The sequence below is a fragment of the Nyctereutes procyonoides genome, unplaced genomic scaffold, assembly GCF_905146905.1.
Source record: "Nyctereutes procyonoides isolate TBG_1078 unplaced genomic scaffold, NYPRO_anot_genome, whole genome shotgun sequence".
NCBI classification, from domain to species: Eukaryota; Metazoa; Chordata; class Mammalia; order Carnivora; family Canidae; genus Nyctereutes; species Nyctereutes procyonoides.
Window position 1 is genome coordinate 6,323,803 of NW_026575048.1, and position 26,622 is coordinate 6,350,424.

General features: G+C 44.6%; 1 protein-coding gene across 6 annotated transcripts in view; it reads left to right on the top strand.

Moving 5' to 3' along the window:
- Positions 1–26,622, top strand: part of ASAP2 (ArfGAP with SH3 domain, ankyrin repeat and PH domain 2) — a 173,025-nt gene that overhangs the window by 108,163 nt on the left and 38,240 nt on the right. For all 6 annotated transcript variants that reach the window (XM_055326998.1, XM_055326999.1, XM_055327001.1 and 3 more), the window contains 7 exons: positions 3,812–3,887; positions 4,185–4,271; positions 13,904–14,007; positions 14,100–14,169; positions 20,859–20,946; positions 25,774–25,822; positions 25,904–26,070. In XM_055326998.1, coding sequence (XP_055182973.1) covers positions 3,812–3,887; positions 4,185–4,271; positions 13,904–14,007; positions 14,100–14,169; positions 20,859–20,946; positions 25,774–25,822; positions 25,904–26,070 — 641 coding nt within the window. The remainder of the gene's footprint in view (positions 1–3,811; positions 3,888–4,184; positions 4,272–13,903; positions 14,008–14,099; positions 14,170–20,858; positions 20,947–25,773; positions 25,823–25,903; positions 26,071–26,622) is intronic.

Consider the following 26,622-nt stretch of genomic DNA (forward strand, 5'->3'; position numbering starts at 1 on the left):
TGGGAAAAGAGTCTTGGAGGATGGACAAAGACCCCTAATGTGTAGAATCTCCAAGATGAATTCTTTTATAGAGACTCAAAATCCTAACTTTGTGATTAACATACAAATTACTTCTTCACCATTTGTCCTCATGACCTTATGTGAGGCAGATTAGGAAGTGGGTCGCTTCCTTGCTAATATTTTATTTTTAAGAAGCTATTCTGGGATTTCCTTTTTTCTCTTTATTTTGCCCAAACTGATCCGTTGGGTAGCAACAGACCACTTGTGGAAAAGTGAACTAGTTGGCCTTTTATGGGCATGAGCTCAGTAACCTTTAAAAACGATGAATCTTCTATTACTTCCTCTGTGTGTGTGTGTGTGTGTGTGTGTGTCTGCGTCTGCGCGCGCGCGCGCACTCTGCATGTTCTTCAAACCATCTGCACAGCTTTGACTTTTTTAATTCATATTTTGGGGCATAAAAATGCAGAGCAGAAGTGACTCGGCCATTGGACGGAGGACCACGTGGCCATATGTTGTTTGTTCTAGGAGTGCCCTTATGTTCCCCAGTTAGCATTCCCAGTCTCCCATCCTTAGCCCAGAAAAGCACTGTGCCCTGATGGGCAGAGGCAGCCAGCTCGGGCAGCACATATCCCCACATGCTGCTGTTCTCTGCAGGTGTAGACTAGACTCTGGGAGCCATGTTTGAGTGTTCACTCTTAGAACTACTTAGATATGTATTATTTTGCTTTTGATTCATTTTTGCTCTTCACTTTCAATGTCCTTGAAGAGTATTTCATGTTCTTTGTTTTTATTTCATTTAAAGAAAGAATTTGCATCTCTGCTTAGTTCCTGGAATATCCTAAAAATTTGTCTTATTAGCCTTTGCTGCTGAAGGTTGAGGCTCTTATTCTCTAATGGAGTCTACAACTAGGCCAGTGTCTAAAACAATAATGAAACAAACAAAAACATCCCTGTTCTAAAAGATGGTGATGAATGTTGAATTGACTTGTTCTTTGAGCTGGTACCTACTGAGAACCACGATGACCACCTGTTACCTGATGTACTTGGGATACAGTGTTGAGTGAGACACCAGGGCCAGGGTGCAGAGGGCAGGTGGTCTTGGGCCATGAGAATGGGGTGTTCTCATAAAGCCTGTGACTAGAGGGAGAGGCCACGCTGCATGGGTGGGAACTTGAAGACTGAATCTCAGTGAGTGCATTTTAAAGACTCGAGAGTTTAATCAGGCTGGGTAGAAAACATTTAATTAAAAAATTGATATTTAGTAATATTGACAGTAAACATTGTTTGATTGAAGTTTGGGAAAGTGTTAATTGTTCAACCTAAGAAAAATGTGCCAGGGTTTGTATTTAGAAATGTCACAGTGAGGGCACCTGGGTGGGTGGCTCAGTTGGTTAAGTGTCTGCCTTCAGCTCAGGTCTTGATCTCCCAGTCAGGAATCCAGGCCTGCATCAGGCTTCTTGTTCAACGAGGAGTCTGCTTCTCTCTCTCTCTCCCTCCCTCCCTCTCTCCCTCCCTCTGTTCCCACCTTCTGCCCCTCCCTACCTCTAAAAAAAAGGATGGTACAGAAAGATAAGGAGTTTGACAATCAGAGGGAGGAGGTGTTTTAGGTAGATGGTCAGAATCAGCTAGGTGATTACAAAGATAAAAACCAAATCTTAAACCCAAATAAATCTGTATCATTATTCCAAGCGCACTGCCCAGTGTCATGCTGGAGGTGTTTCTCGTCACAAATGAGAACTCTCTGAGAACTTGTCTCTGCTACAGGCTCTCTTCACCATGGCGTTTGCTGGGCATAGAAGCTCTTAGAGCTGAGCACCTAAGAGTAGGAGCCATTTCCATACCAGTCTCCTGCAATATTTTTCCTACTCCTTCCCCTGGTGTCCCCCCCCCTTCCTACCTATTTCACAAGACTTTGAAGTAATTAAGGAAATAGTTCTATATAGAAAAAATGTAACTGAAGCAAATCATGAGAACCACATGAGTTCCTGACAAGAGGGGAGAAGCTCAGTTTTTCATTCCTGTGTGTGTGCGCCTCCAAATATCCTTCTCAGTTGAAAGTACCTGCTGTGTGTTGGCCATTGTGCGAAGAGTGGAAAGCCCAGAGATGCATAAGATATGGCCTTTCTCCCCTGACAGTGGACACAGACCCCTGGAGAAGTCATTATAACACTCTGACACGGTTGCCATGTCAGAAATTTATTCCATGTTCAGAAAAAGTGTTAGGTAAAATGTAGGAATGAGACTATAAAATAAAGAATTATGCATGGATCTAAAAATTAAGGTTAGAACATTCTCATAGCGCAGCTTCTGTGATTCCTGCTGCCTGGCTGGTAATGGTTCATAACCCACATCCTGTGTGTGTATTTCCTTCTTCCTTCCTCCTTGGAATTTCTGTATTAAATATCATGCTGCATTGCTTTTACAGGCCCTTCTGTTCATTACATACTTCATGTAGGAAAGTCCCACAGGACCGTTGCTGAGTTTAAAAGTTGATTAACATCACCTCACAGGAGCACATGTGAGACCCAGATCACATTTTGAAGATCATCCCCTTCCAGGAACCTGGCTTAAGTTGGAGACTCTTTCCTTCATTAATTTATTTTTTCACTCACCAAATACTGTGTGCTTGAAATGTGCCAGGCTTTGTGGATACCGTGTCCTTATCCTCTTATAACTTTGGATCTAAGGGAGGGTGGGTATAGTTTAAATAATCACACTAATGACTACATAATGGCAGTTGTGCTAAAAGTTTTGAAACAGGAGACAGGGTGCTCTGAGAGAATATAGCAAGAAGACTTCTTTTAAAGTAGGGGATCCTGGAAGCCTCTCTAACAAAGTGATATTTAACTTAAAACTTGAAGAGTGGATGGGAATAATCCAGGCAAAACAGAAGATATCTGCAGGGAGAACTCTAGAAAGCAGAAGCCCTATGTACAAAGGACCTGAGGCAGAAAGGATCTGATGGCTGTTGACAGAAGGCTGGTAGCTCTGGAATCTAGTGAATGAAAGGGGTAAACGGTGCTACTTAAAGCTTGGAAACAGAGACAGAAGCCAAATCCTCACAGGCATTACAGGCCTTGTTACATTTTGAACTCTGCCCTGAGCGAATGGGGGAAGCGTTTTTCTTCTTTCTTCTCAAGAGTTATACAGCATGCTTCAGAGGCAGTGCTGAGCATCAGCCCACTGGTGCTGCAGAAAAACTTGTCTAGCTTCTCTTCTATTTCCTGCATCACACGAACGCCTTCCCAAGCATTGAGTTCTGGGCCTTCAAAAAACAAAGTTTCCTTTTGATATATGATCCCAAGTTCTCCAGCCACATTTCACTGTTCTGCAGATGTGGCACAACCATTCACCTGCATCAAACTGGCTTCGTTTTTTTTCTTCTTCTCTTTTCCACCCAGCTATTGACTATCCAGACAGATTTTTTGGTGTCTTGTTCTTATTTGCACCCCATTCTTTCTGACCTCAGGCTTTTTCGTTCCTGAAACAGAGCCTTCATTGCCCTCTGTCAGCAGGGGCCTGTTTCCCGTTACACACTGAAAATTTAGGGCTCCTTTCATATGGGTTGAGAGCAATATTATAAATACTTAGGTTTATTGCAGTTCCTTTTCTGTCACTTCTTGGCGGGTTTTCAGTGTCATTTCATTTCTTTGTTTGCCTGATATTTTAAAGTTTGGTTCACCCAGTCCTTTCCCCTGGGAATGATGTAATGATTTCACTCACTTTCCTTTAAAGAAGTAGCTTCTCCGTCTAATAAAATCGTTTCCTCTTTTATGAAAACACTGTCTCTGTCTCTTTTTTTTCCTCTTAGCTTTTTCCAGGATGGACTGAAGGCAGTTGAGAGCCTCAGGCCTTCCATTGAGACGCTTTCAACAGACCTTCACACAGTAAGCGGCTTCCCTTCCATATGAGTGTCGAAATGGTTTTTATGCAACAAACACTCTGATTTAAACATTGCTTTATGTATGATGTATGATCCTGTGTTTGCATGCTGTGCCCCCCAGAAGCCAACAGCCTCGTGAAGGACGGAGTTCCTGTTCCCATCCTCTGTCATGACCAGGGGAGGGGTGACCCTTGGGGGAGGCAGTTGGCACGTTTATACAGCAATGCCCTGTGCACTCTGGCACCTCGCCGTGCTGGCACCCCAGCTGTGCTGCTCTCTGCTTTGTTCTGTTTTTTGAAAGATAAAGCAGGCCCAGGATGAAGAGAGAAGGCAGTTGATACAGCTTCGAGATATTTTGAAATCAGCATTGCAAGTTGAACAGAAAGAGGTGAGAGGATTTAATTTTGATAGATTGCTTTTTTATATACCTGTGTCTCCGAGGCTTTGGGACAGAAGAATGGGACGGGACGTGCAGGTCTTCGAGGTACCACAGTTCACTCACTCTGGGACTGTATCAGCCAGCACCAACCATTTGGTTTGCTCTTTCAGTTTGGTTTTGTAAAACCATCTTTTGAGATGTGTTTATTTCATGGGGGGAAGCATTTACTGGAGCCCCAGCCTTCATGGCAGTCTATAAACCCTTTTTCTGCTCTGTGGTTGTAGATGAGCAGCTCTTAATATCTCTATTACGTAGATACTGGATATTTATGCCATTAATTTTTCTACCTGGAACTTTGTGGTTTCCATGGCCCAGTATACGAGGACTCTGCCCACTTAGGCTTCAGCAGGTACAGGGTGGCCACCCACACCCGCCAGCCCTGACATCGTGCTATGCTTTCTTACAGCTGCATTTCGATGAGCAGGAAACCTTCATTTCTCTGGCATCATCTTTCCTATAATCCCCTTGCTGCATGCTAACATAGAGTGACAATTCATGTCTTGGAGTCTTCTTAAAAATATATTAAAAAGTAAAACTTTAAATAATTCTATGACCTGTTTACTATAGTGTGGATACTAACATGTGAAATTTAACCTAATCCCCTTCCTTGTGCATAAAGGAATGTATCTAAATGTGTAACTAGTAGATTTTAGATAAGTAACTGTTAAACTACTTAGCAGAGCATGGCGTTCACTGTCCGCAGTTTGGTATGCTCTATTTTAAGTTCTTGTACTATAACTGAATATTGTTGTTTCTCTCCCAAATGCATTTACCTTTGTGACCGAAGTCTAGGAGAGTAAGTAGTTCAGTATTTTAATAAATTGGAGAGTTCTGCATGCTTTCTTCATGAACTTCAATTAGTTCCTTCCATGCATACGTTAATGGCTAAGTAGCTTTTTTAATTTTAACCCTTTCTCTAGGTTTTATTAAAGGGTAAAGAATTTGAATTCACAAGTATCACTGAAATGGCACATTTCCAAGTGTACAGTTTATACTCTTGCTGTCGTCCCTTTGTGGAAGCAGAGTGGCTTACCCCTCCCTCCCCTTCTGCTACCTAGCTGAATTCTCCACGTCCTTCTTGACCATGGCGAGCCCTGCCTCTGGAGACCACCTTTACTCCAGCCCCAGGGTTTTCAGTTCCTGCTATTTCAGTCATGACATACTCCTGACGGGTATTGGCTGTGTCTTCAAGTGCACAGATGTTTTTTCTCCAGCTAGACCTTGAGCAGCTTGAGGCTGCTCTCCTGCGTTCTGTGCCTTGTCAGCCATCACACTGTAGTCCCATATTGCTCATTTACTAGGCTCTTGGTAAACGTGGGTCAGCTAAGTGAGAGATTGGCAGGTTGAAGTTATATGGGAGTGTTCAAAATTACCCACGGGGTGATGGCTTCCTCCCAGTCTAGAGGTCTAGAGAGTATATATCCTGACACTTTGATGTTCCCAAACATGGACTATAAGCAGAAAAGTAAAAAGGAGAAAAAGAACTTAGAGTATGAAGGAAATAATGGCTCAAGTATAACTAGAAGAGAGGGTTCTAGGTGTAGGAGCCCTGATGCCATCAAGGCAGCTGGCTCTGGGAGCAGTTGAGAGCCACTCTTGCCTGGAAAAGACTGTCACACCCATGAAGCAAAGCTCAGGTTTACAGTAAAGGAGAGCAGATGCTGGAGCTGAGTGGTCCTCTGGGCTCAGTGCAAAGGCCATGTTTACTTTGGCTATGCAGAATTAGGAGGTTTGGAAAAACTGGCTGTTGTCAGCTGGTTCTTTATAGTTTTGCAGAAAAGTATGACAAATCTACCAGCACAGACCAGTCTTTATGGTTTGTTGTGTTTGTATTTTTCTGTTGACCAGCCCAACTGCCCACGACTGCACAAAGGGATCATAAGAACCTTCTTTACTGCTCCTCTTTGGATTTCTGCCCAAAGATCGAACTCCTCAGTCTCTTGATGTGATTGTGTCGTTCTGGATGTTATATTACACTCTTCATTGCTTTTTGGTGATGGTACTTATAGATTGGATGGTCTGTGAACACAGCTACCAGTAAGAAGCAAATGTGTATAAGTGGAATTTTACATATTATTAAATAATTTTTATGATTGGGGTTCCATCTCTTTCAGTTACAGCGAGAATTGAACATTGGGCACTCTCATTGTTTAGCTCTGATTCACTTTTTTTGGATTCTCTCTATGACTTAGAAAACCAAAGGTGCTAATAGTTTCTATTTAACGTTTATAAAAATTCTTACTACATCATTTCAGTTCATAAAAATTAGGTAACATGCCCCAGAGAAACTGTATTACTGGTTGGTAGGAGCCACTCTCCTATTTCTTTCCTGTAAATCCCATTAGCCCATCGGTCTAAGTGAAGAATGTGGCTCTCGCATATGGCGGCTTTGGGCTGCTTCTCTTTGTCACCCTATGGCCACATTTTAGAAAGGAGACTATGCTGCTACGATCCCAGTGCCCCCACACCTCCCAATCACCGGCCTTTGTATTCTTTGATATCTCTGCTGTCTGTGAAGAAGATTCTACTGTTTGATTTTTCTACTTTTATTATGAAACTTTGCAGTCTCATAGAAGAATTAAAAAATAGTGCAGGGAACACCTCTGTATGCATCATAGTTTTAACATCTAGGAAAGATCCCTTCAACAAAGTTAAAGCCCTTTAGTACTGCTCATTTTGTATGAGCCTTCTGCTTCCCCACCCCGTGTACATCCCATCTCATCCCATTGCAGTGCTGGCAGATTCTCTGCCAAAACCTCATTGTTGGCATGTGGGTTCTCTGCCGTTCGCTGTTGAGAACCCAGACTCATGCCTCCAGGGGGAGGGCTCAGCGTCTGGGAGCTGGAGTTGGTAGGCCTGAGCGCTGAAACCACAATGATTTTCCCACTATGGGCATCTCAAGTGTGGTCTCTCTTCACATCAGCTTTATACTCCCCTCTTTTCTTTTCTTTCTTTTTTTAGGTTTTATTTATTTATTTATTATTTATTTATTTGAGACACACACAGCATGAGAGGAGGGGAAAGGCAGAGAAGATAGGCAGACTCCCTGCTGAGCAGGGGCATGCAGTGCGAGGCTCCATCCCGGACTCCATCCGAGAACCCTGAGATCAGGACCTGAGCTGAAGTCAGATGCTTAATTGACTGAGCCACCCGGGGCCCCAGTGATCCCCAGTTTTCACATGTCCCTATCTGGTAGGAGTGTGTTACAATAGTATGAGCTGTCCAGAGAACAGAGGTCCATGGCAGCTGTAATTCTCTTCCAACTCTGGCTTTCCTGGTCTCAGCTTGCATATCTTCCTGTGCCTGAATCTGACCTTAATCACAACCCTCTGGCCAGGTGTTCACTTCCTTGCTTCTCCTGCAAAGCTCCCAGAGGCCTGACACTGGCCTTCAGTTTGCCCTCCTTGGAAGACTTGTTTATTGAGTCACACATTCAACTCCCATTTTCTTCTCTTTTCTTTTTTTTTATTTAAAGATTTTATTTATGGGGCGCCTGGGTGACTCAGTGGTTGAGCATGTCCCTTTGGCTCAGGGCATGATCCCGGGATCCTGGGATCGAACCCTGCATCGGGCTCCTCACGGGGAGCCTACTTCTCCCTCTGCTTTGTCTCTGCCTCTCTCTGTGTCTCTCATAAATAAATACATACATACATACATACATACATACAAATGTACGTACGTACATACATTATCTATTAGAGCGAGCAGAAGAGGAGCAGAGTGGCAAGGGAGAGAGAATCTGAAGCAGACTCCCTGCTAAACATGGAGCCTGATGCAGGCTTGATCTCAAGACCATGAGATCCTGACCTGTGCCAAAACCAAGAGTTGGATGCTTAACCAACTGCGTCCCCCCGCAGGCACCCCTCAACCGCCATTTTCTTGGGGTTTCATTTCATCCTGCAAGCCAAGCACTGCACAAACAGAATAAGATAGATATAATTCTCACCTCTTTTTTTTTTAAAGATAGATATTTATTTATTTATTTATTTTATTTATTTTATTTATGAATGATAGACATAGAGAGAGAGGCAGAGACACAGGAGGAGGGAGAAGCAGGCTCCACACTGGGAGCCCAACGCGGGACTCGATCCCAGAACTGCAGGACCGCACCCTGGGCCAAAGGCAGGCGCTAAACCGCTGACCCACCCAGGGATCCCCTAATTCTCACCTCTTAAAGGACTCTGGGAGTGGGGTCAGAAAAGTAATTGGGGTACAGTGTGATGAGAACTCCAGTGCAAGTCAGCTCCAGAAAAAGGTATCTCTCCAGTGTGGGCTACAGGTGTATGTGTTAGGTGGGTGTATGTCAGGAGGGTTTGGAGGATGACTAAGAGTTAATAAAGTCCCAACAGGTGGGGCATTTGAGCCAGCTTCTGACCAGGACAGCAAATTCGCCTGAGTAGCTGTCTAGCAGAGCAGAAGAGCATGGATTTATCGTAGGTCTTTGCTTCCTACTAGGACAGTGTGGAGCTAGTAACCTGCCCTCTTCACACCTTGGTCTCTTTTTCTGTAAAACAGGAATGATATTGCCACCTCAGAGCGTTGTTATGAGAACTAGAGGAGATAGTCTCTATAAAGCACTCTATACATTATCTTGATAAAAACAGGGACTAGTTCATTCAACACATACTGTGCTGCTGGATGCTGAAGAACCATAGTGAGCTACAAAAAAATTCTCTAATTGCCACCTCTTGGTGGTTGAACGGATGTTGGTGGTGGTATCTCTGATAAGTTGACAACTTGATGCTCCCTGTTGGCTTGTCATCTGGCACCTTGTCTTCATGGCTGACCCCCACTTTTGCCCTCCTCCCCTCTCTGACTTGGGAGCCATCACACCCCAACCTAGACTCACCCACCCCCCCGCTCCTGACCCCTGCTCCCCCACTTCTCCAGTTTCCTGCCTTCACCCACTGATGCCTGTCCCCTCACTGCATCAGGGGTCTGCTTTGTGGTTTGGCCAGGCCTACTTGCCTTACTTCTTAGGTTTTGCCAAGCACTTTATAACTGTGACCACTAATCCCAACAACCACCTTGCAGGGCAGGTCGTATTAGTCCACATTTATAACGTAAGTCTGAGAGAGGGGAAAAGTATACTTGCTGGAGCCCACTCAGTAGTATCAGAACCAGGCTTTGAACCCTGGTCTTTTCTACTGCAAGCCAGTTCTCTTTAGCCAGATTGTAATCATACTTTGTATCAGACAAAATCTTAAAAATTATCCACAAAAACGGGGAATGTGTGGTCATGAGATTTGAAGACAGTGTTCTTAGACCACAGCTTAGTGCTTGCTTATCAAAGCCTCCAGCTCCTGGTTGTGTCCATGTGGGTGGACACACCTGTCGTACCCTGAGAAGGTACTGGAATGTGTGGGACATACTTGGATATACAGCTCTCCCTTGGTAGTTAAACTTCAGGTATCCAGAGGAGACTCCTTAGCAATCCATTTATCACAAGAATTGTCTGGATATAGACTTTCTGAGAGGTAGACAGATAAAGTAAGTTTGTAAGTTTGTTGTTGGTGTTTTTTTTTTAATATTATTTGCTTATTTGAGAGACAACGTATGTGTGCATGCACAAGTGGGATGAGGAAGGACAGAGGGAGAAGGAGAGTGGGAGGGAGAAGCAGACTCCCCACTGAATGGGGGTCCCAATGTTAGGCTCGATCCCAGGATCATGCCCTGAACTTAAGGCAGATGCTTAACCCACTGAGCCACCCAGGTACCCCTAAAGTATATAAGTTTTTATGATGTTCTAGAGTCTTAGGGAGCTTGGGGATACTTCTGATGTATGAGTAAACCTTCATATGTATGATATATGCAACATCATCACTCTTTTTCTTTTCCCTGTTCCTGAAAATTTCAAACATTAAGTCTGCTGCTCATCTGGGCAGTCTCTATCTTGGTAGGACCCAATTCCTAACATTTCATATGGCCTCGTAAACTTTAGGGTTGTGATGGTGCCTGGAGTCTGAGAACTTGTCTGGATGTCACAGGAAAGAGGATGTGTGCATACTGATAGAAAACCTTTGTACATACAGACAGTGTCCACCTTGTGAGGCTTGTTCACTCAAGCCCTAGGGCATCCTTGGCTTTTCTGAGGAAGTGCAGAGTATGATGCAGAGTCTCCGAAAGTCAGGGGAACATGGATCCCCCGGTCCTGAGCCAGTCACCTCTCTATGTGTCGTCTTCTCCCCAGAAGTAAAGGCTCTTTTCTCGTGGATTATATTCCATTGAATTGCAGTCTTGGTTATGTGAAAAGGTAGACTTCATTTGTCACCCTTTTACTTGATCAGGTATTGTATAAAATACCTGTATGAACAGGTGAAGAAAGGCTATTTTTGTTTGATCACCTGGAAGTCACCTTGAAGATGCTGAAATATTTAGTTCTAAAGAAGGTTTAATTTTATGTCAAACATTATATTCCTGCTATTTATACATTTTGAATTGTACAGCTTCAGATTTGCCTCCCTCCACTTTTTAATTGATTCAAGAAATGCCTGGTCTAAAGAATAAAACCGTAATTTCTTTCTTAAAGTCTGGCCACGGTTCTGATTGTGTTGAAAAGAGGAATGCCCTTTATCGTATTCCTAAGGGCTGTGAGAGTTCTGATTAACATGCTTGGCATGAACACTTTCAGCAGTGTTGTCACATGATTCCACTACTTAATTTGTGCAGGGTTTTTTTCTCCCCAATCAATAGTGGTATTTCTTGGTTGTGCAATTTAGTCTTTTGACAGGTTTATTTTTAGTCTTTCACAGAGATTCACATAGGTGAGAAGCACCTCTCTGTTTCTCTTCCACACGTTTATTCCCCACGATGCTTAACGCTGGGTTTGCTCTAGATTTCTAGTGCTAATGCTCTGCACCTTTGAGAGAATGTGGAAACTGGCACCATCCTCACCTGATGGATGAGTTGTGTGCCCTCATTGTCTGCAGGCAGGAGTGCTATGTGAACTCTACAAAGAATGAGGACATTTCTCCTCTTTTAGGGTCTGTTTGTTTAGGCTCTGTTGTAATGGGATGCCTGAGCACATTATTAACTTCTCAGATCAAGATTTTTCTTTTAATTTTCTTTTTTGCAGAGTTATCCCATATATACTTCAGTTAAAAAGTCAGTGCTAGAAAAAAAAAAACTGTTAGACCATGTTCATGGAATCAAGGATTTAATACTGTTCAGATGGCCACAGCCCCAGACTGATGTGCGGATTCAGTGCCATCTCTATCACATGCTCCCCCTTCCTTTTTGCAGAAATTGACGAGCTGATTCTAAAACTCATAAGGAAACGCAGGGGACCCAGAATAGCCAAAACAGCCTTAAAAAAGAACAAAAGTTGGAGGACTCATACTTCCTGGTTTCGAACTCACCACAAAGCTATAATAATCACGACAGTGTGATACTGACACAAGGATAGACTTACAGATCAATGAGACAGAATTGAGAGTCCAGAAATAAACCCTTACACATAGGCCTAGTTGATTTTTCAACATGGGTGCTAAAACAATTCAGTGAGGAAAGAATAGTCTTTCCAACAAATGATGCTGGAACAAATGGATGATAGCCACAAGCAAAAGAATGAATTTGGACCCCTACCTCACACCATAATCAAAAACTAACTTAAAGTGAATCAGAGGCCTACATGTAAGAGCTAAAACTCAAATTCTTAGAAGAAAACACAGTTATAGGGACACCTGGGTGGCTCAGTGGTTGAACATCTGCCTTTGGCTCAAGTCATGATCCCATGGTCCTGGGATCGAGTCCTGCATAGAGCTCCCTGCAGGGAACCTGTTTCTTCTGCCTGTGTCTGCCTCTCTGTCTCTCATGAATAGATAAATAAAATCTTAAAAAAGAAAAGAAAGAAAGAAAACATAGGTATAAATCTTCCTGACCTTGGAGTAAGCAATTGCTTCTTTTTTTTTTTTTTAAGATTTTGTTTTTTTATTTGAGAGAGAGAAACAGAGCATGAAAAGGGAGGGGGAGGCAGAGAGAGAGAAGCAGGCTCCCTACTGAGCAGGGAGCCCTACATGGGCTCGATCCCAGGACCCTGAGATCAGAACCCGAACTAAAGTCACATGCTTCAACGACTGAGCCACTGAGGCATCCCAGCAACGGTTTCTTAGATATGACATCTAAAGTACAAATGACAAAAGAAACAATAGATAAATTTCATCAAAATTTTAAAATGCTATGTTTCAAAAACGTTTAAAACTATCAAGAATCCAGCTGGCTTGCTTTTGCTTTCAGATAAAGTCTGAATGCCGACATGAGTCTATCTGGCCCTTCTACCACTTGGTCCACTTCATCTTAGCTGCACTAGCTGTCCTTGTCTCTGTAGAGGATGACCACAGCCTCCACTTTCCTCTCCAAGCCTCTGTGTGCCGTCCCCTATTCTCCATCTATTCCTGCTTTCATCTTGAAAACCCTCCATCCAGACTCCTGTGGTTTCCTTCACTTGGTTCTTTGCTTCTTAAGTACCTGTGTTCTTGGTTCAGGTCATATTGATTGACATGCATTAGTTCTTTCATTGTTCAGCAGTGCCTCATTTCCCAAAGGATGGTGGAGATGAGACTGCCCTCATGTCTTGAACACCCTCTGGGGAGGGCGCATGGAAGGAGCATCCATGGGGGAAATGGAATTCCCTTCTACTTTCCTTTCTCCCTAACAAGCTCTGCATCTTAAAACTAAATCACTTATTTTCATCATATTTCTACTTCCTCTATTATGAAATGGACTGGCTGGGGGCTTCTCAATAAATAATTGGCCTGTGAACTCTGTTCATGTTTCGTCCCCTCTGTTTGCTTACATCTGCCAGAATTTCCAGCGCTAGTATGGACAGCTCCTTTTCACGCTTGGCTCAGGGCTTCCAGTATCATCTGTTCAATAGTTGATCATCCATTGGATGCCTGGGGTTTCATTGACGGTCTTTGCCCTTAAGAAGCTGAAGAATGGAGTTCCCAATTGTGCAGACTCAGCCATATTCTCAGCTGACCAAGCAGACGGTCTACCCTGAGGCTAAGCAGTCAAGGTTCAGTGGTTTGGCCCCTCTGCTGGGCTAATGGGTCAGGAAAGGAAGTTCAACACCTGGAGTGGACCAGGTCTTCACGCCTGTTGTGACTCAGACCTTATTATACTTATCATTTTACTGGGTGTTGTTTTCCTGTTTTCCAAGGAAGAAATGGAGGCAGGGAGCTTAGGTAAATTGCTTAAAATAATAGGTAAAACATTGTTTTGGGGTTTTTCTTGCTTTTTAAAGTGCTGCCTTTTCTAACACGTGTTACCCTTCTTAGTGAGCTCTGCTTTTGCCACACCAGGAGCTTCTTGCCATTACCAAGGACATAAGGCTTATAATTAAGTAAAATCTGTAACTTCCAGATGGTTTCATTCTTTCAGCCAGTTGGGGGATGCTGGTTTGACATTTCCTTCTCCAGCCTGGTAGGTGGCATTTATGAATTTCCTGGGTATGAATTTTATGTCCGTATTTTGGTGTGCCGATAGGTAACATTTCTCTAATTAAAAAAATAAATAAGATTGGCTTTTTTAAAAACTTGGAATCTGGACAGGATTAAACACAACTTCTTGACCACTTTTAGGATTCACAGATTCGCCAGAGTACAGCCTATAGTTTACATCAGCCTCAGGGAAACAAAGAACACGGGACTGAGCGGAATGGCAACCTATATAAGAAGAGCGATGGGTAAGTGGTTGTGTCACTAGAGTTTAAATGGTGGTTTAGCTCCTCTGTGTCCAAAATTGCTGAACTCTTTTTTCCCCCCATTTATCTATAAGGATCCGAAAAGTGTGGCAGAAAAGGAAATGTTCAGTTAAAAATGGTTTTCTGACCATATCCCACGGCACCGTAAGTATTCTCTTTTAATTCATGGTTTGCTATGGTGAAGCGACAGCGGGACACAGGCCACTGTGTATGTTATGGCCTTGAGGATGGATGCCTTTTTATTTTGTAAGATTTTTATTTACTTATTCATGAGAGACAGAGAGAAGCAGAGACATAAGCAGAGGAAGAAGCAGGCTCCTTGTGGGGAGCTCAATGTGGAACTCGATCCCAGGACCCCAGGATCATGACCTGAGCCAAAGGCAGATGCTCAACCATTGACCCACCCAGGTGTCCTGAGGATGGATGCCTTTTAAAGTCCTCCCTACTAGAAGGATCCCTTTTGGGGTCCTTCTCGATGTGGTGCATCTGCCCCCTGTTTATGCTTCTCTAGCCAGGGAGAGCCTTGTATCATTCATTGCCCAACAGGGTCAGGAAGACCTGATGAGCCAGATGGTCTTTATTTAGACCCTGGCAGCTTCCAGAAACAAACAGCACACCACTTCCCAGCTGTCGGGAAATTGAACATCCCACTCAGGAAGATCCCTACTTTTCCAGTAAAGGAGAATCATGTAAGTGGTCAGTACTCTGGGAATTAAAATCCAAGAGAAGAGAGATCTCAGTCACTTTATAATAGAAATCTAACACACTGTGCCCAACCTCAGTCAAGTCCTTTTCCTGTCATCCTGTGTATGAGTCCTTGCAAGAAACTGAGGCCCCTATGTGGAGCCTCTTAAAAAAACAATCAGAATAGAATGACTTACTAATCTATCTTTCAGAGACCAAGAATTTTAAGCACGGTTACAAACAGCTGTTCATACCATGGGGCTCTTTCCCACAGTGGCTTAGGCATATTGTCACCTTACCTGGTACAGCAGAATCTGGTAAATACCACACAGGCAGGTAGACATTTCTGAAAATGTCTAAGGCTTAATTGTTGCTTTATTGGTGCTAATGAGAACACTGGTGATGGTCAGCATTCTTGTTCCCCAAGCAGGAGGCCTGTACCGAGTGCATACGAGCAAGCCTCAGTCCCATGAGTGGATGGGAGTGGAGGGACCTGGAGTCTGTCATCCTTCCCCTCCCTCCCCCCATTCCTCCCAGTTCCCCTGGTGACAGACAGAGCTGGGCAGGAGCACAGATGTCTCTCGACAGGTCGTGGCTCAATGTGGGTTCCAGAGAAATAGCTTTTCTCAGTACTCAGGCATCAAGAAACAGTGGACAACCCTACTAGAAGGCTGGACCCATAATGTGGATTGAGTCCCCCAGGGGGCCCCTTCATTTTCCCCAACTCTGCTTTGGGAAGACAGAGAGAGACAGGGCCCTAGCACGCATCAGTTGTCTGCAGGGATCTCTTTGGACCTTTGCCCCACGGGATTGAATGTGTCTTTTGCCTGGGCAAATAGAGATCATTTCTCTTTTCCAAAATCCAGCCTTCACTGGCCTCCTTTGTGGTCATGACATCACTCCTGGGGCCATGCATTTTGGATCCTGGTGTGATCTTTCCATATAAACATGCCTGAGTGTCAGGGAGGACTGATATAGACTCTGGGAGGCAGATTTATTTAGTCACTATGCCTCTTTAAAATTAAGACCACAGGGATGCCTGGGTGGCTCAATGGTTGAGCGTCTACCTTTGGCTCAGGGCCTGATCCCGGGGTCCTGGGATCAAGTTCTGCATTGGGCTCCCTGCACGGAGCCTACTTCTCCCTCTGCCTGTGTCTCTGCCTCTCTGTGTGTCTCTCATGAATAAATAAATACAATCTTTAAAAAAAAAATTAAGACCACAGACTGGATGATGACCGGGTTCCCTCCCTGCTCTAAACACCTGTGATTCTGTGCTCTGCTTTCAAATGGTTTTCTACTCAGTTGTTTGTTTTAATTCAGGTGTACTGCCTCAATGCAGAAAATTTCACAGAGTAAACTGAGTTTCATTTGGGGACTGTTTACAGCTCTTAAGTTAATTTGTTATATTTTCCTCATGAAAGTATGTTGCTAGTCCCAGGGCCTCAGCTTAAGCCAGTGAGTGGTTCTCCCTCTGAGACAGAAATGAAAACCGGCTCACAGTGTAAACTTGGGCTCACATCATTTCTGTTGCTTGAGCTTCTCCCTAGAAGACGCAGAAGCTCGGTTTCCTTTCAGTGTTGGTGGGTCACTCCAGTTTTTGGCAAATAGTACCGTTATAACTAGCTTTAATGCTGACAGCTCACCTTGTCACACAACTTGCATATTTAATAAGTGCTTTGTGTTTGGGGGATCCCTCTCTAGGGAATCTCTGCACACTCTATGATTCACCCTGCCCTTTGCAACCTGGGCTGGGAGCTGCTGGAGCAGCCATTGCCTCCAGCGCAGGGGAGTTGCAGGTGAGAGCTCTGACCCTCTGCCTTGCCAGGGAAATAAGAGGGTTACTGTAGCAAGAGCGATGTATACATACAACACAGAGCAGTCCTTTCCTCCTTCCTCTGTGTGTATTCTGAATGCTCTTGGAAGGCAGAGCCCTCCACCCCCCAACCCCCCAACACACACACGTGCCACTGCACCTACACGGTGTTCACATGTGGTCATGGGAATTAACCTCTGCCCAGAAAGGGATTTGTGCCTTTTTAAACATTTTGTTTGGATTTGGCTCCTTGTATAGCTTACATTTGTAGCCAGCATCTCCCTGAGAAGGTAATTTATCATCAGGGGAATGGAGGACAATTGTTCAGAGACCAGACTGAGTAAATGGGGATCTAAGAGCAGTGTCTGGCACTTGGTGGAGAATCAGATCTTTACATTGTAGAAGCACAGCCTGTATTTGCTCCATTTGGAAAACTGGTTTCTTCTCAGGAGGCTGGCAGCCTTTGGGAAAGGAAACTGTTGTGTTCTGTATTCTAGCATAGGGACGGTGATAACATCCGGATGAATTCAGTGAAACCCGTAGTTGGTATTCCCCATTAGCCAAGGTTAATTGTGTTTTCTGGCACTAGGCAGAAGTGATCCTTGGAACAAAGTAACTAATTGAGTATCATCTTTGTCAAGTGCATCACTGCCACACTGCCAAAGGCTGGGGACTTTTTAAGCTGGAAGAACTGTCCACTGGTTCTTATGTAGTCTCAGTTTTTTGTTTTTTTTTTTAATGATCATCAATCATGAAGAGTACAGACTTCCTATTAAAAGCCTGACAGGGATCCCTGGGTGGCGCAGCGGTTTGGCGCCTGCCTTTGGCCCAGGGCGCGATCCTGGAGACCCGGGATCGAATCCCACGTCGGGCTCCCGGTGCATGGAGCCTGCTTCTCCCTCTGCCTGTGTCTCTGCCCCCCCCCCTCTCTGTGTGTGTGTGACTATCATAAATAAATAAAAATTTTAAAAAAGCCTGACAAATTGGGAAAAAATAGAAGGGCATTATTAAAATGAGAGGAGCGCTAATAATCTGCCTTCAGTCAAACACAAAATCTATAATAGATCTCTTACCCTGCCTCTTCCTTTCTATTAAGCCAGAGCTTTTCAAATTACGCTCTCAACAAGCACTGGTATCTGATAAATTCAGTAGAGCTGTTCTATATCTGAATTCAGTGATGACACCATTTCCCCCAAATTGCAGCAGGGGAGGGAATTTAAAGGAGAAAATGCTCTCTATTTAGAAATTTTCTCCAGGGCAGCCTGAGTTGTCAGTGGTTAGTGCCACCTTCAGCCCAGGGTGTGATCCTGGAGATCTGGGATCGAGTCCCGTATTGGGCTCCCTGCGTGGAGCCTGCTTCTCCCTCTGCCTGTGTCTCTGCCTCTTTTTCTCTCTTTCTCTCTCTCTCTCACTCAGTGTGTCTCTCATGAATAAATAAATAAAATCTTTTTAAAAATTTTTTTCTCCCATAGACTTTTTTCTTTTCCTTCCTTCCTTTCTTTCTTTCTTTCTTTCTTTCTTTCTTTCTTTCTTTCTTTCTTTCTTTCTTCCTTCCTTCCTTCCTTCCTTCCTTCCTTCCTTCCTTTCTTTCCTTTCTTCTTTCTTTCTTTCTTTCTTTCTTCTTTCTTTCTTTCTTTCTTTCTTTCTTCTTTCTTTTTTTTTCATAGACTTTTTTCTTAAGGCTTTGGTATCAACTACTCCTTAATCTGGATGGACAGATAGCAAACAGCTATGAATATAAAACCTACAAGCTGACCATCTTAAGCCATCAGCTTTTCTGAGTTTTGTGGACCTACTCTTACAGCTATTACTTTTAATGTGTAGCCACATTTGTGCCTTTATAATTATTCCTACTTCCCACTATAGGCACTGAATATTTTCCCATGTTTTATGGTGTTTGTACACTGTGAAGGACACAGTCTGTCTTTGATGGTAGCTGTCTCGGTAAGAATGAGCAACTTTCCCCATGGCACAGGGAAAATGAAAGAATACAAGTTATAGGGGACAGAGAAGGGGTGGTATTAGTTCATTGACCTTCTTCATTGCACTGAAAGATACCCACAGATATGTCCAGGTTCATGACTCTGCCTTCTGCAGAAAGCCAGGAGCAACAGTTAAGAGCTTGTGCTCTGAGGCCAGGCTGCTTGGCTCAAATGTTGCTTCACTGCTTCCAAGCTTTATAAGGTCCATCTTGTTATTTAGTCTATCTGGGCCAGTACCTTTATAACACTGGAGCAGTTCATATCTCAAAGGTCAGAAGGATTAAGTGAATTATTTTTTTAAAATGCTTAGAACAGTACCTGCCTCCTATAGGCTGATCATCATAATCATCATTATTACAAATAGATGAGTAAATGTAACTACTCTTATTTTTCAGAATTGCCTTCTTGTACATGAAAGTATTTCTGTACACACCAATCCCTCTTACTGCTTCTGTGCCTAAGACTCAATGGACACCAGCAGTTTGGAAGTAGGCCAGGAAAGTCCCTAGATGCATATGCACAGGAGTTAATGAGATAGACACCTGCTTTATGTAGTAAATTCCGTGATTACATTTTGGTGTGGTCTCCCCCTTGGCACTATAGAAATATATCATTCGGTGTATTAGTTCCTGGATGAGCCAGGTACTTCTATTGGTAAAGATCCAAAATTGGATTGATGGTACTTTCACTCAGAATTGTCAAGGTTTGCAAGATTGAACAGAGTTTGAAGTTATTTAATACTGATTTCTGATGATCCAAGGATTCTGTTAGGCATCTATAACTGTGGAGAGTATCCAGTGACTTTCACATAAGAGATGAGCCCAATGTGGCCACAAACCAGGTTAGTCTGGTCCACCCTATTGATCCAAACTTCTGCTTATTCTACCTTTATCAAACCCAAACTGTTCACACGGCAAGGATCCATCCTGTTTTAACAGAGGCTATGCTCCCTTACCCTGACTTTCTGAGTTTAGTGAAAAGAGATCTACAAATGAATGAAGGACTCACAGGTCTGCCCAGGTATGGGTGGACATGTGTGTGTTTCTCAATGAATCCCAAATCCAAGCTTTTACAACCTAAAAACATGGCTGGTAGCCAAGGTAGGGTGAGTAAGAGGTTGAAGTGTATGACATTTTATTTGATCTTGCCCTCAGCAGCTTGGGAAGTGAGTAAAATAAGCCCTTTCTTATTTGGAGATTTCTCCAAGATTTCTGAGAGACATTTTGCCATTAATAGGTTTTTTTTTGGGGGGGGGGGTTCCTTCTAAATTGTCTTATCATTTGATCTTTGCTTTTTTTTCAACTAATTGTGGTGGTTTTTGAAATGGTAATAAAATACCCATTTTGGGCAGCCTGAGTGGCTCAGTGGTTTAGTGCTACCTTCAGCCCAGGGTGTGATCCTGGAGACCTGGGATCGAATCCCACATCGGGTTCTCAGCATGGAGCTGCTTCTCCCTCTGCCTGCATCTCTGCCTCTCTCTCTGTGTGTGCCTCTCATGAATAAATAAATAAAATCTTTAAAAAAATAAATAAATAAAATACCCATTTTGACACCTCTCTGACAAAAATGTGTCGTGATCTTTTGTTGCCACTGTGCTCAGGGGACTCAGGGTACTTCATAAATGAGATGAGTTTTGTTAAAACTTGCACTTAGAATTATCAATTATCTGTTGTGACTTCAAAAAGTAGGGAAAATTCTTTCTCTTGTCATTATTGTGCTGTGAGATTCTCTCCTTGGAAATGAGTGTTTACACTGAGGAAAACACTTCTAAGATCACCATAAATTGAGCTGGGTGCCCAAGTCACCCAGCCAACCATCTGTGTCATCAGTAGGAATTGGGACAGAATGTCTCAGAGCGTTAGCCAAGGAGCATTTGATCTCAGGGAGCCCACTGCCATCGACCTCAGAGCTAGCATCACTTGTCCCTCTGGCCGGGTGGGTGTGTGGGCCACCAAGCGTCCCTCTCAGGGAGTGGCAGCTGCCCTCCCCATGGGAGCTGAGATTTAAGGACATGCTGTGTTGTGCCTTCCTACATAAAATCTGCCTTCTGCGAGCTGTCTTTGCAAACTAGCAGAAACCCTGTTCTTGCTGTATTTTTTAAAAGATTTTATTTATTTGAGAGAGAGCAGGAGCAGGGATGGGGGCAAAGGGACAAGCAGACTCCCTTTTGAGCAGAGAGCCCAACACAGAGTTCGATCCCAGGACCCTGAGATCATGACCTGAGCTGAAGGCAGACACTTGACCAATTGAGCCTCCCAGGTACCCGACGTTCTTGCTGTATTTTAAAGAGAAACAATACCATATGATTTTCCCCTCCTTCCCACACATCTCCCTGTTTCTCTGTTTTTAAACAGGCTAACCGGCCTCCTGCGAAGCTCAACCTATTAACCTGCCAAGTGAAGACCAACCCCGAGGAGAAAAAGTGTTTTGACCTTATTTCACGTAAGTTTATTTCTCAGGTACTCTGCCACAGAGAAATGATTTTAAATTCTCAGGTAGGGCATCAGTCCCATTTCACAGAATTGATTGTCAGGGAGAAATGCCTTCATTTGTTGTGACATACATGCTCTCTCTTTCCACTCATAACGACTTGCTTGCCAGTGTCTCTGCAGCTTCAGACCTGACGCTGAAGGCGGCCCTGCTCTCCTCACAGGCCCCTGTAAACGAGATTATAGTAGATCAGCCCTCAAGCCTAAAATCCCCTCACTTAACTAAAAAAAGGACGATTCTGTTGTTAAAGTTTCCATGGTTTGGGTGATGTTAGAAGTGTTGCACAACTAACATGGTGAGGTCTTCAGAAGGGCCCTGGAAACTTTGGTTTTTGAAATTGTTTTGTCTTCCCCACCACAGAATTTGTCTTTCTGCATCTGTATGCTTTTCCTTTTTGTGGCATACACAAAAGAATCACCGCAGAACCATACGAAGAAGGGAAAAGGCTAGTGGGTCTTAATGGAAATGAGATTGGCCTTTTGTGCATGGTACTTTCGGGTGGCAGGGTTACAGTTTGGGGAAAAGAAGGAGCCAGATCCCCTTTCAGAGTGTGTGTGTGTGGGGGGGGGTCATAAGGGATTTGGGCACAGGATTTGAGTTTGTAGAGGAAAAGTCTAGACCATGCATTTTAGGAAGGTGAGCACTGTCTTATGTGCCTTAGTATCCAGAGCATGAGGTGTCTGCCTTTTTAAGATGTCTGTTGGGTCATATTATTGGAACTTAATTTCCTCTGTGATGTATTGCTCACAGCAAGCTTAGGAGGTGATTATTGCCACCTCCACTTCTCTGGATGAGAAGACAGAGGCCCGCAGTTCACCCTTGAGGCCCACAGTTCACCCTCGTACCCTATTGTCCCCATTGTAACGCGCCCCATACCGAGGTGGGGGAGAGCCTTGAGCAGTGTGATGTATAGGCTTTGGGCATTCTTCTGTCCTTTGAATTCTAGACTTAATTTGTAAAATAAAAATCGGCTTTGTCCTCCTTCAAACCCAGTGTCCCTACTTGGCTCAGGAGTGCCACAAATTTGTTTACCCCTCTTCTGCTTTCAGATCCGTCATTCACACAGGATAGTGTAAACATGCAGAACTGACCATATTCAAAATGGGATCTAGGGTCACCTGGGGGGCTAGTTGGTTCAGCATCCAACTCTTGATTTTTGGCTCAGGTCATGATCTTGGGGTCATGAGATGGAGCCCCTGAGGGCTCTGCACTCAGTGGAGAGTCTGCTTGAGATTCTCTTTCTCTCCCTCTGCCTGTACCCCCCTGAGCTCGCTCTCTCTCGTTCTCTCTTTCTCTGACTCTCTCTAAAATAAATAAATAAATGTTTAAAATAAATAAAATAAAATGCGATAGCTTCTGGGGTTACCTGCTTCCAGAGGTTTTATGTGAACAGAGAACTTGATGTCCTAATCTGGTATCAACAAGAGGCTGGGGACCACTTGGAGGCTTTAGGCCGTTCCCTTTTTCTGAAGTGATAACTCGTGATAAGCAGGGTGTCACCCTTCAAGACCTGATGGGCCCTTAGTAGTTAACAAAGCTTGCCCGTGTGGTGCGCACACTGGAAGGCAGATGTGAGCATTTCTCATCACTTGCCCCAATCCCTCCAGCATCCCTGCCCCCCCCCTCCGTGAGAGCAGCACAGAAGCATTTATTACACACTTGTAAACAACTCGAAAGCACTCCCCATTTTTAACCACGGGTCAGGCACTAAGGAGGGTCAGTGGATGGATGGTAAGTGTGCCTCACTACCTACCAAGCGTGAATTATTGCATTCCTTGAACATGTGGGAAGGTGGGCCTGTGCAAATCTGGTTTTGTATGAACGCTCTGGCAAGCCAGCATTTGCCAAGATTCCATCAGTATCTTTGCTCTACTACCTAATGCATAATAAATACTTCAGGCAAGGGCTTCCCACCCCTGATCCCCAAATGGGCTTACTGAATTCGGTTTGAGGAGCTTTTGTAAATTGGCCAGAAACCATTGTCATTCTTTGTAAAAAGCTCTTGTTTCTTCTTCCCCGCACTGTCCTTTAGTGGGCAGAGTGAATCCCAATCCTACCAATTTTTCATCCTAGTTTTCAAAAGGTGCTACTCTCCTGGGAGGAGTTGTGAAGATAATGCTTTGTCACCGTGCTGTGTGGGTTTGGTCATCACAGAGAAGCCAGAAAGCTGGCCAGGAATCATCTAGGGAAACGCTGCCCAGTGATGAAGCCCTGATTTGTTGAGCTCCTCGAGAAGATCGAGGCTTGGGTCCGTGTCTTGTGGGGCCTGACACAGGAAACGAGGCTGTTACCCTCTCCGTTCTTCCCCCCACCCCCTGCTGGCTGGGCTGGTGGAAAATGTATTACAAAGATGCATTTGAGCTCTTTAAACATTTGGGTGCTTGGAGGAATAAAAGTCAAGCTGCATGGTGTGCAGTGAGGAAGATACTTCAGCTGTGGGTCTGTCAGGCCCCCAGAGTCACCCTCACCCTGTGAAGCTGCCCCAGAGTGACCCAAAGAGCCTGAAAGAGCAAGAGACGGACAGCAGGCTTCATTTGGTTCCCTGCAGGGCCCTACTTTACAATTCTTTCTGCCACCAGAGATTCCTCGCTCTACAAGCTGCACATGGGCCTGGGCTTCTCAAGGAGAGTGTTGTTCATGGCACAGCCGGCTCTTTAGGAGCTTGTCCAGCTCTGCTGCCCTCACATCAACCCTACCCTTTGCAAATTCAAGGCCTGCCCCATCGTTCTCAATCACACAGGCACTCTTGGCAGGATGGAAGGTACAGGAGAATTTGGAGGTGACCTGGGTCAGTGCCCTGAATAGGACAGACCCACAGAGAGCCAGTCTCTTTCCAAGTCCACACACTGGGTTTTGTGGCCAGTTGGAGCCCAAGCCTAAGGCAGAGAGACAGCCCTTCCCGGGCCCCAGCTACCATCTTCTCTTGCTTTTTCTTCTCTCTCATAGTTGAAGCTGCTAGAAACTATTCTCGAGTTTGAAAGCATCTCAGGAGCGTCTGTAGGAGATAAATTCTTATTTGGAAGTTTTCACAGAGCATTTCACCTGCTCCTCACATTTCAGAATATAGCATTGGCCAAAGGAAATGGGCTGCCCTTCCGCCACCTTGACTCTCTTCCTTGAGCCATGGCTGGTCTGGCCAGGAGACAGGTCAGTGAGAGTCCCGGCCTCCAGCATACCCACCAACAGCACAGCTTCCTGAGAACTCAGAGACCCACCCAGTGTGGGGTATGGCTCTACCCCTGTGGGTCCTGCCTCTGGGTGAGGCCTTAAAAGTCAGGGCAGAAGGTGGGAGCTGGGAAAGGGCAGTGTTCCCCTTTTTTCAGCACTGGTAGTTCAGCATGGCTCAGCCTCTAACATCTGAATCGTGTAATTCGGTTCATTTTTCTGAACTTGAAACTGTTCTTAAGTCCCATTCCTCTCTGCGGTAACAGGGTGGAGTGTAGCAAGGGTGTAGTTATAATCCCCCAAGTGTCAGGATGGGAAGAAGCATGTGGGACCATGAGTCGGAAACCTTACTCCTCTGCTGCTGGCTGCGTTTGACCTTTGTCACTTACCCACCCTCCCTGGACTGGACCTAGGTGTCCCTCCAGCCAGCTCACCAGGAACCGCTCTCAGGACCAGCGTGCTTCCGGGGGCATAAAGACCACTGCTGGAAGATGATGTGTGAGCTTATTCAGAGAGGCACGGAGGGTTTTGTGTGTCCCCAAGGACAGTCACTGCTCTGCTGTCTGGAGAAGTTGGGTGTCCTCCCTTTATTCTGTTTGGTTTTAAATTTAATTTCCTTTTTGGCTTTAGTTTACACTGAGTATAGACAGGATTTCTGAATATCTGCTCCCCACCATGACTTGTCTAGTAGTACATGGTACCAACCATGTGTACTGCTTTCAAAACCTGGAAATTAACATTGATGATGTTCACTAAGATTCTTACTCAGATTATATCAGCGTTTCCCCTGGCGCTCTGGGACTCCCTGCAGGATCCTGTGGTTGGTTTTTACTTTATCTTTGTATGCTACAGGCTGTAGCAATACCAGAGCCTCACCTCATCTTCCATGACCTTGATACTTGTTTTGAAAAAGATTAATCAGTTTTTTGGTTCAGTGCCTCTCAACTTGGGTTTCCCTGATGTTTTCCCACAATTGGACCAAGCTTCTGTGTTTTTGGTGAGAATAGCACATCCCATGCCCCTCGTCTTGGCTTTGCACACAGGGGTCAGCAGTCTGGCACAGGCTTTGTAGTCGTTGCTGTGTTTGCACACAGGTTGTGTGTGAGCATACAGCTTGTGTCCCATCATCACTTGGCTGTTCTGCTTTGTTCTATAAATACAGCACCTCCACAGCCTGTTAGAATGTCTCATCTTTTTCTAAAAAGGCCAGAAAACTTCTAAGATATTCATTTGGAAAAGGCTTTTTTTATTCAAAGGGCTGTAGCAATTACTTTTGGGGGCCCAACTTTGTAGCCAGTTAAAAAAACAAAGCTTTTGAAAAGATGATGATGGTTTCCATCACAGGATAGCTTCAGTTTGGGGAAGCCTCGTGTCTTTTATAAACTGGGATGGGAGACGGCAGATTTGTGAATTTGGATATCAAAGCCAGTCTCTGAGCAAGGGCAAGCAAGGTACGGGAAGGACATGAGAGAGGGCCCAGTGATCCACAGATCGTTCATTTCCAGCAGAGAGTTGAGATTATTCCCTGAGGTTAATTATAAACCACTTTCTGCGGGAATTGTGTGCAGATTACTGCACGGCCTCACAAGTGACAAAACTCCTCTTGCCATGCAGATGACAGGACGTACCATTTCCAGGCGGAGGATGAGCAGGAATGTCAAATGTAAGTTACTTGGGAGGTGGGCCTGGGGGCCGGGATCCTGCAGCCCTTGGGGATTTAACACAACATCTCTGATTTTTCTAGTTGGATGTCTGTGCTGCAGAACAGCAAAGAAGAAGCTTTAAACAATGCATTTAAGGGGGATGACAATACCGGGGAAAATAACATAGTCCAAGAACTGACAAAGGAGATCATCTCCGAAGTGCAGAAGATGACGGGCAATGACGTGTGTTGCGACTGTGGGGCGCCAGGTGACACCCCCTCCCTCCCCGCCCCCACTGCTCTTGGACAGTCACATCTCATTCCAATTCAGAGTCCAGTCACCAATTTTCCCTTGTGCTGCAGACCCAGGGCTGCCCTGCAGTCGCAGCTGCATACTGGGCTGTGTGCAGACTGCGTGGGAGGAGGGTGGGAAGACACCTGCCTCTGGGCCTCGAACAGGCCCATGGAGCTGAAAAGATTTAAAGCTTTTTGAGAAATGAAAACGGAAGCACAGAAGGTGGCTGAAACCAAGGTCATGTGTTCATTGTATCAGCTGTAGGGGTGGCTTTTCCCGGGATTTACCCCATCCTCCCTTTGTGCTACTTTGTAGACTCTAAGCCACTGTCTAGCCTGTGATGCTGGGAGAGCCATTGTCTTTCTTAAGTGTGGGTTTTCCTGTATGGAAAATGAAGGAACTGGCCCAGAGGGTTTTCGGGTCCCTCCCAGGTGCCACGTTCTGTGAAATGAGAGGTTTATTTCTGCCTTTTCATGAAGCCTCTCAGGGTCTTCATTTTTTAATCGACATAGAGTAACATTGTAGA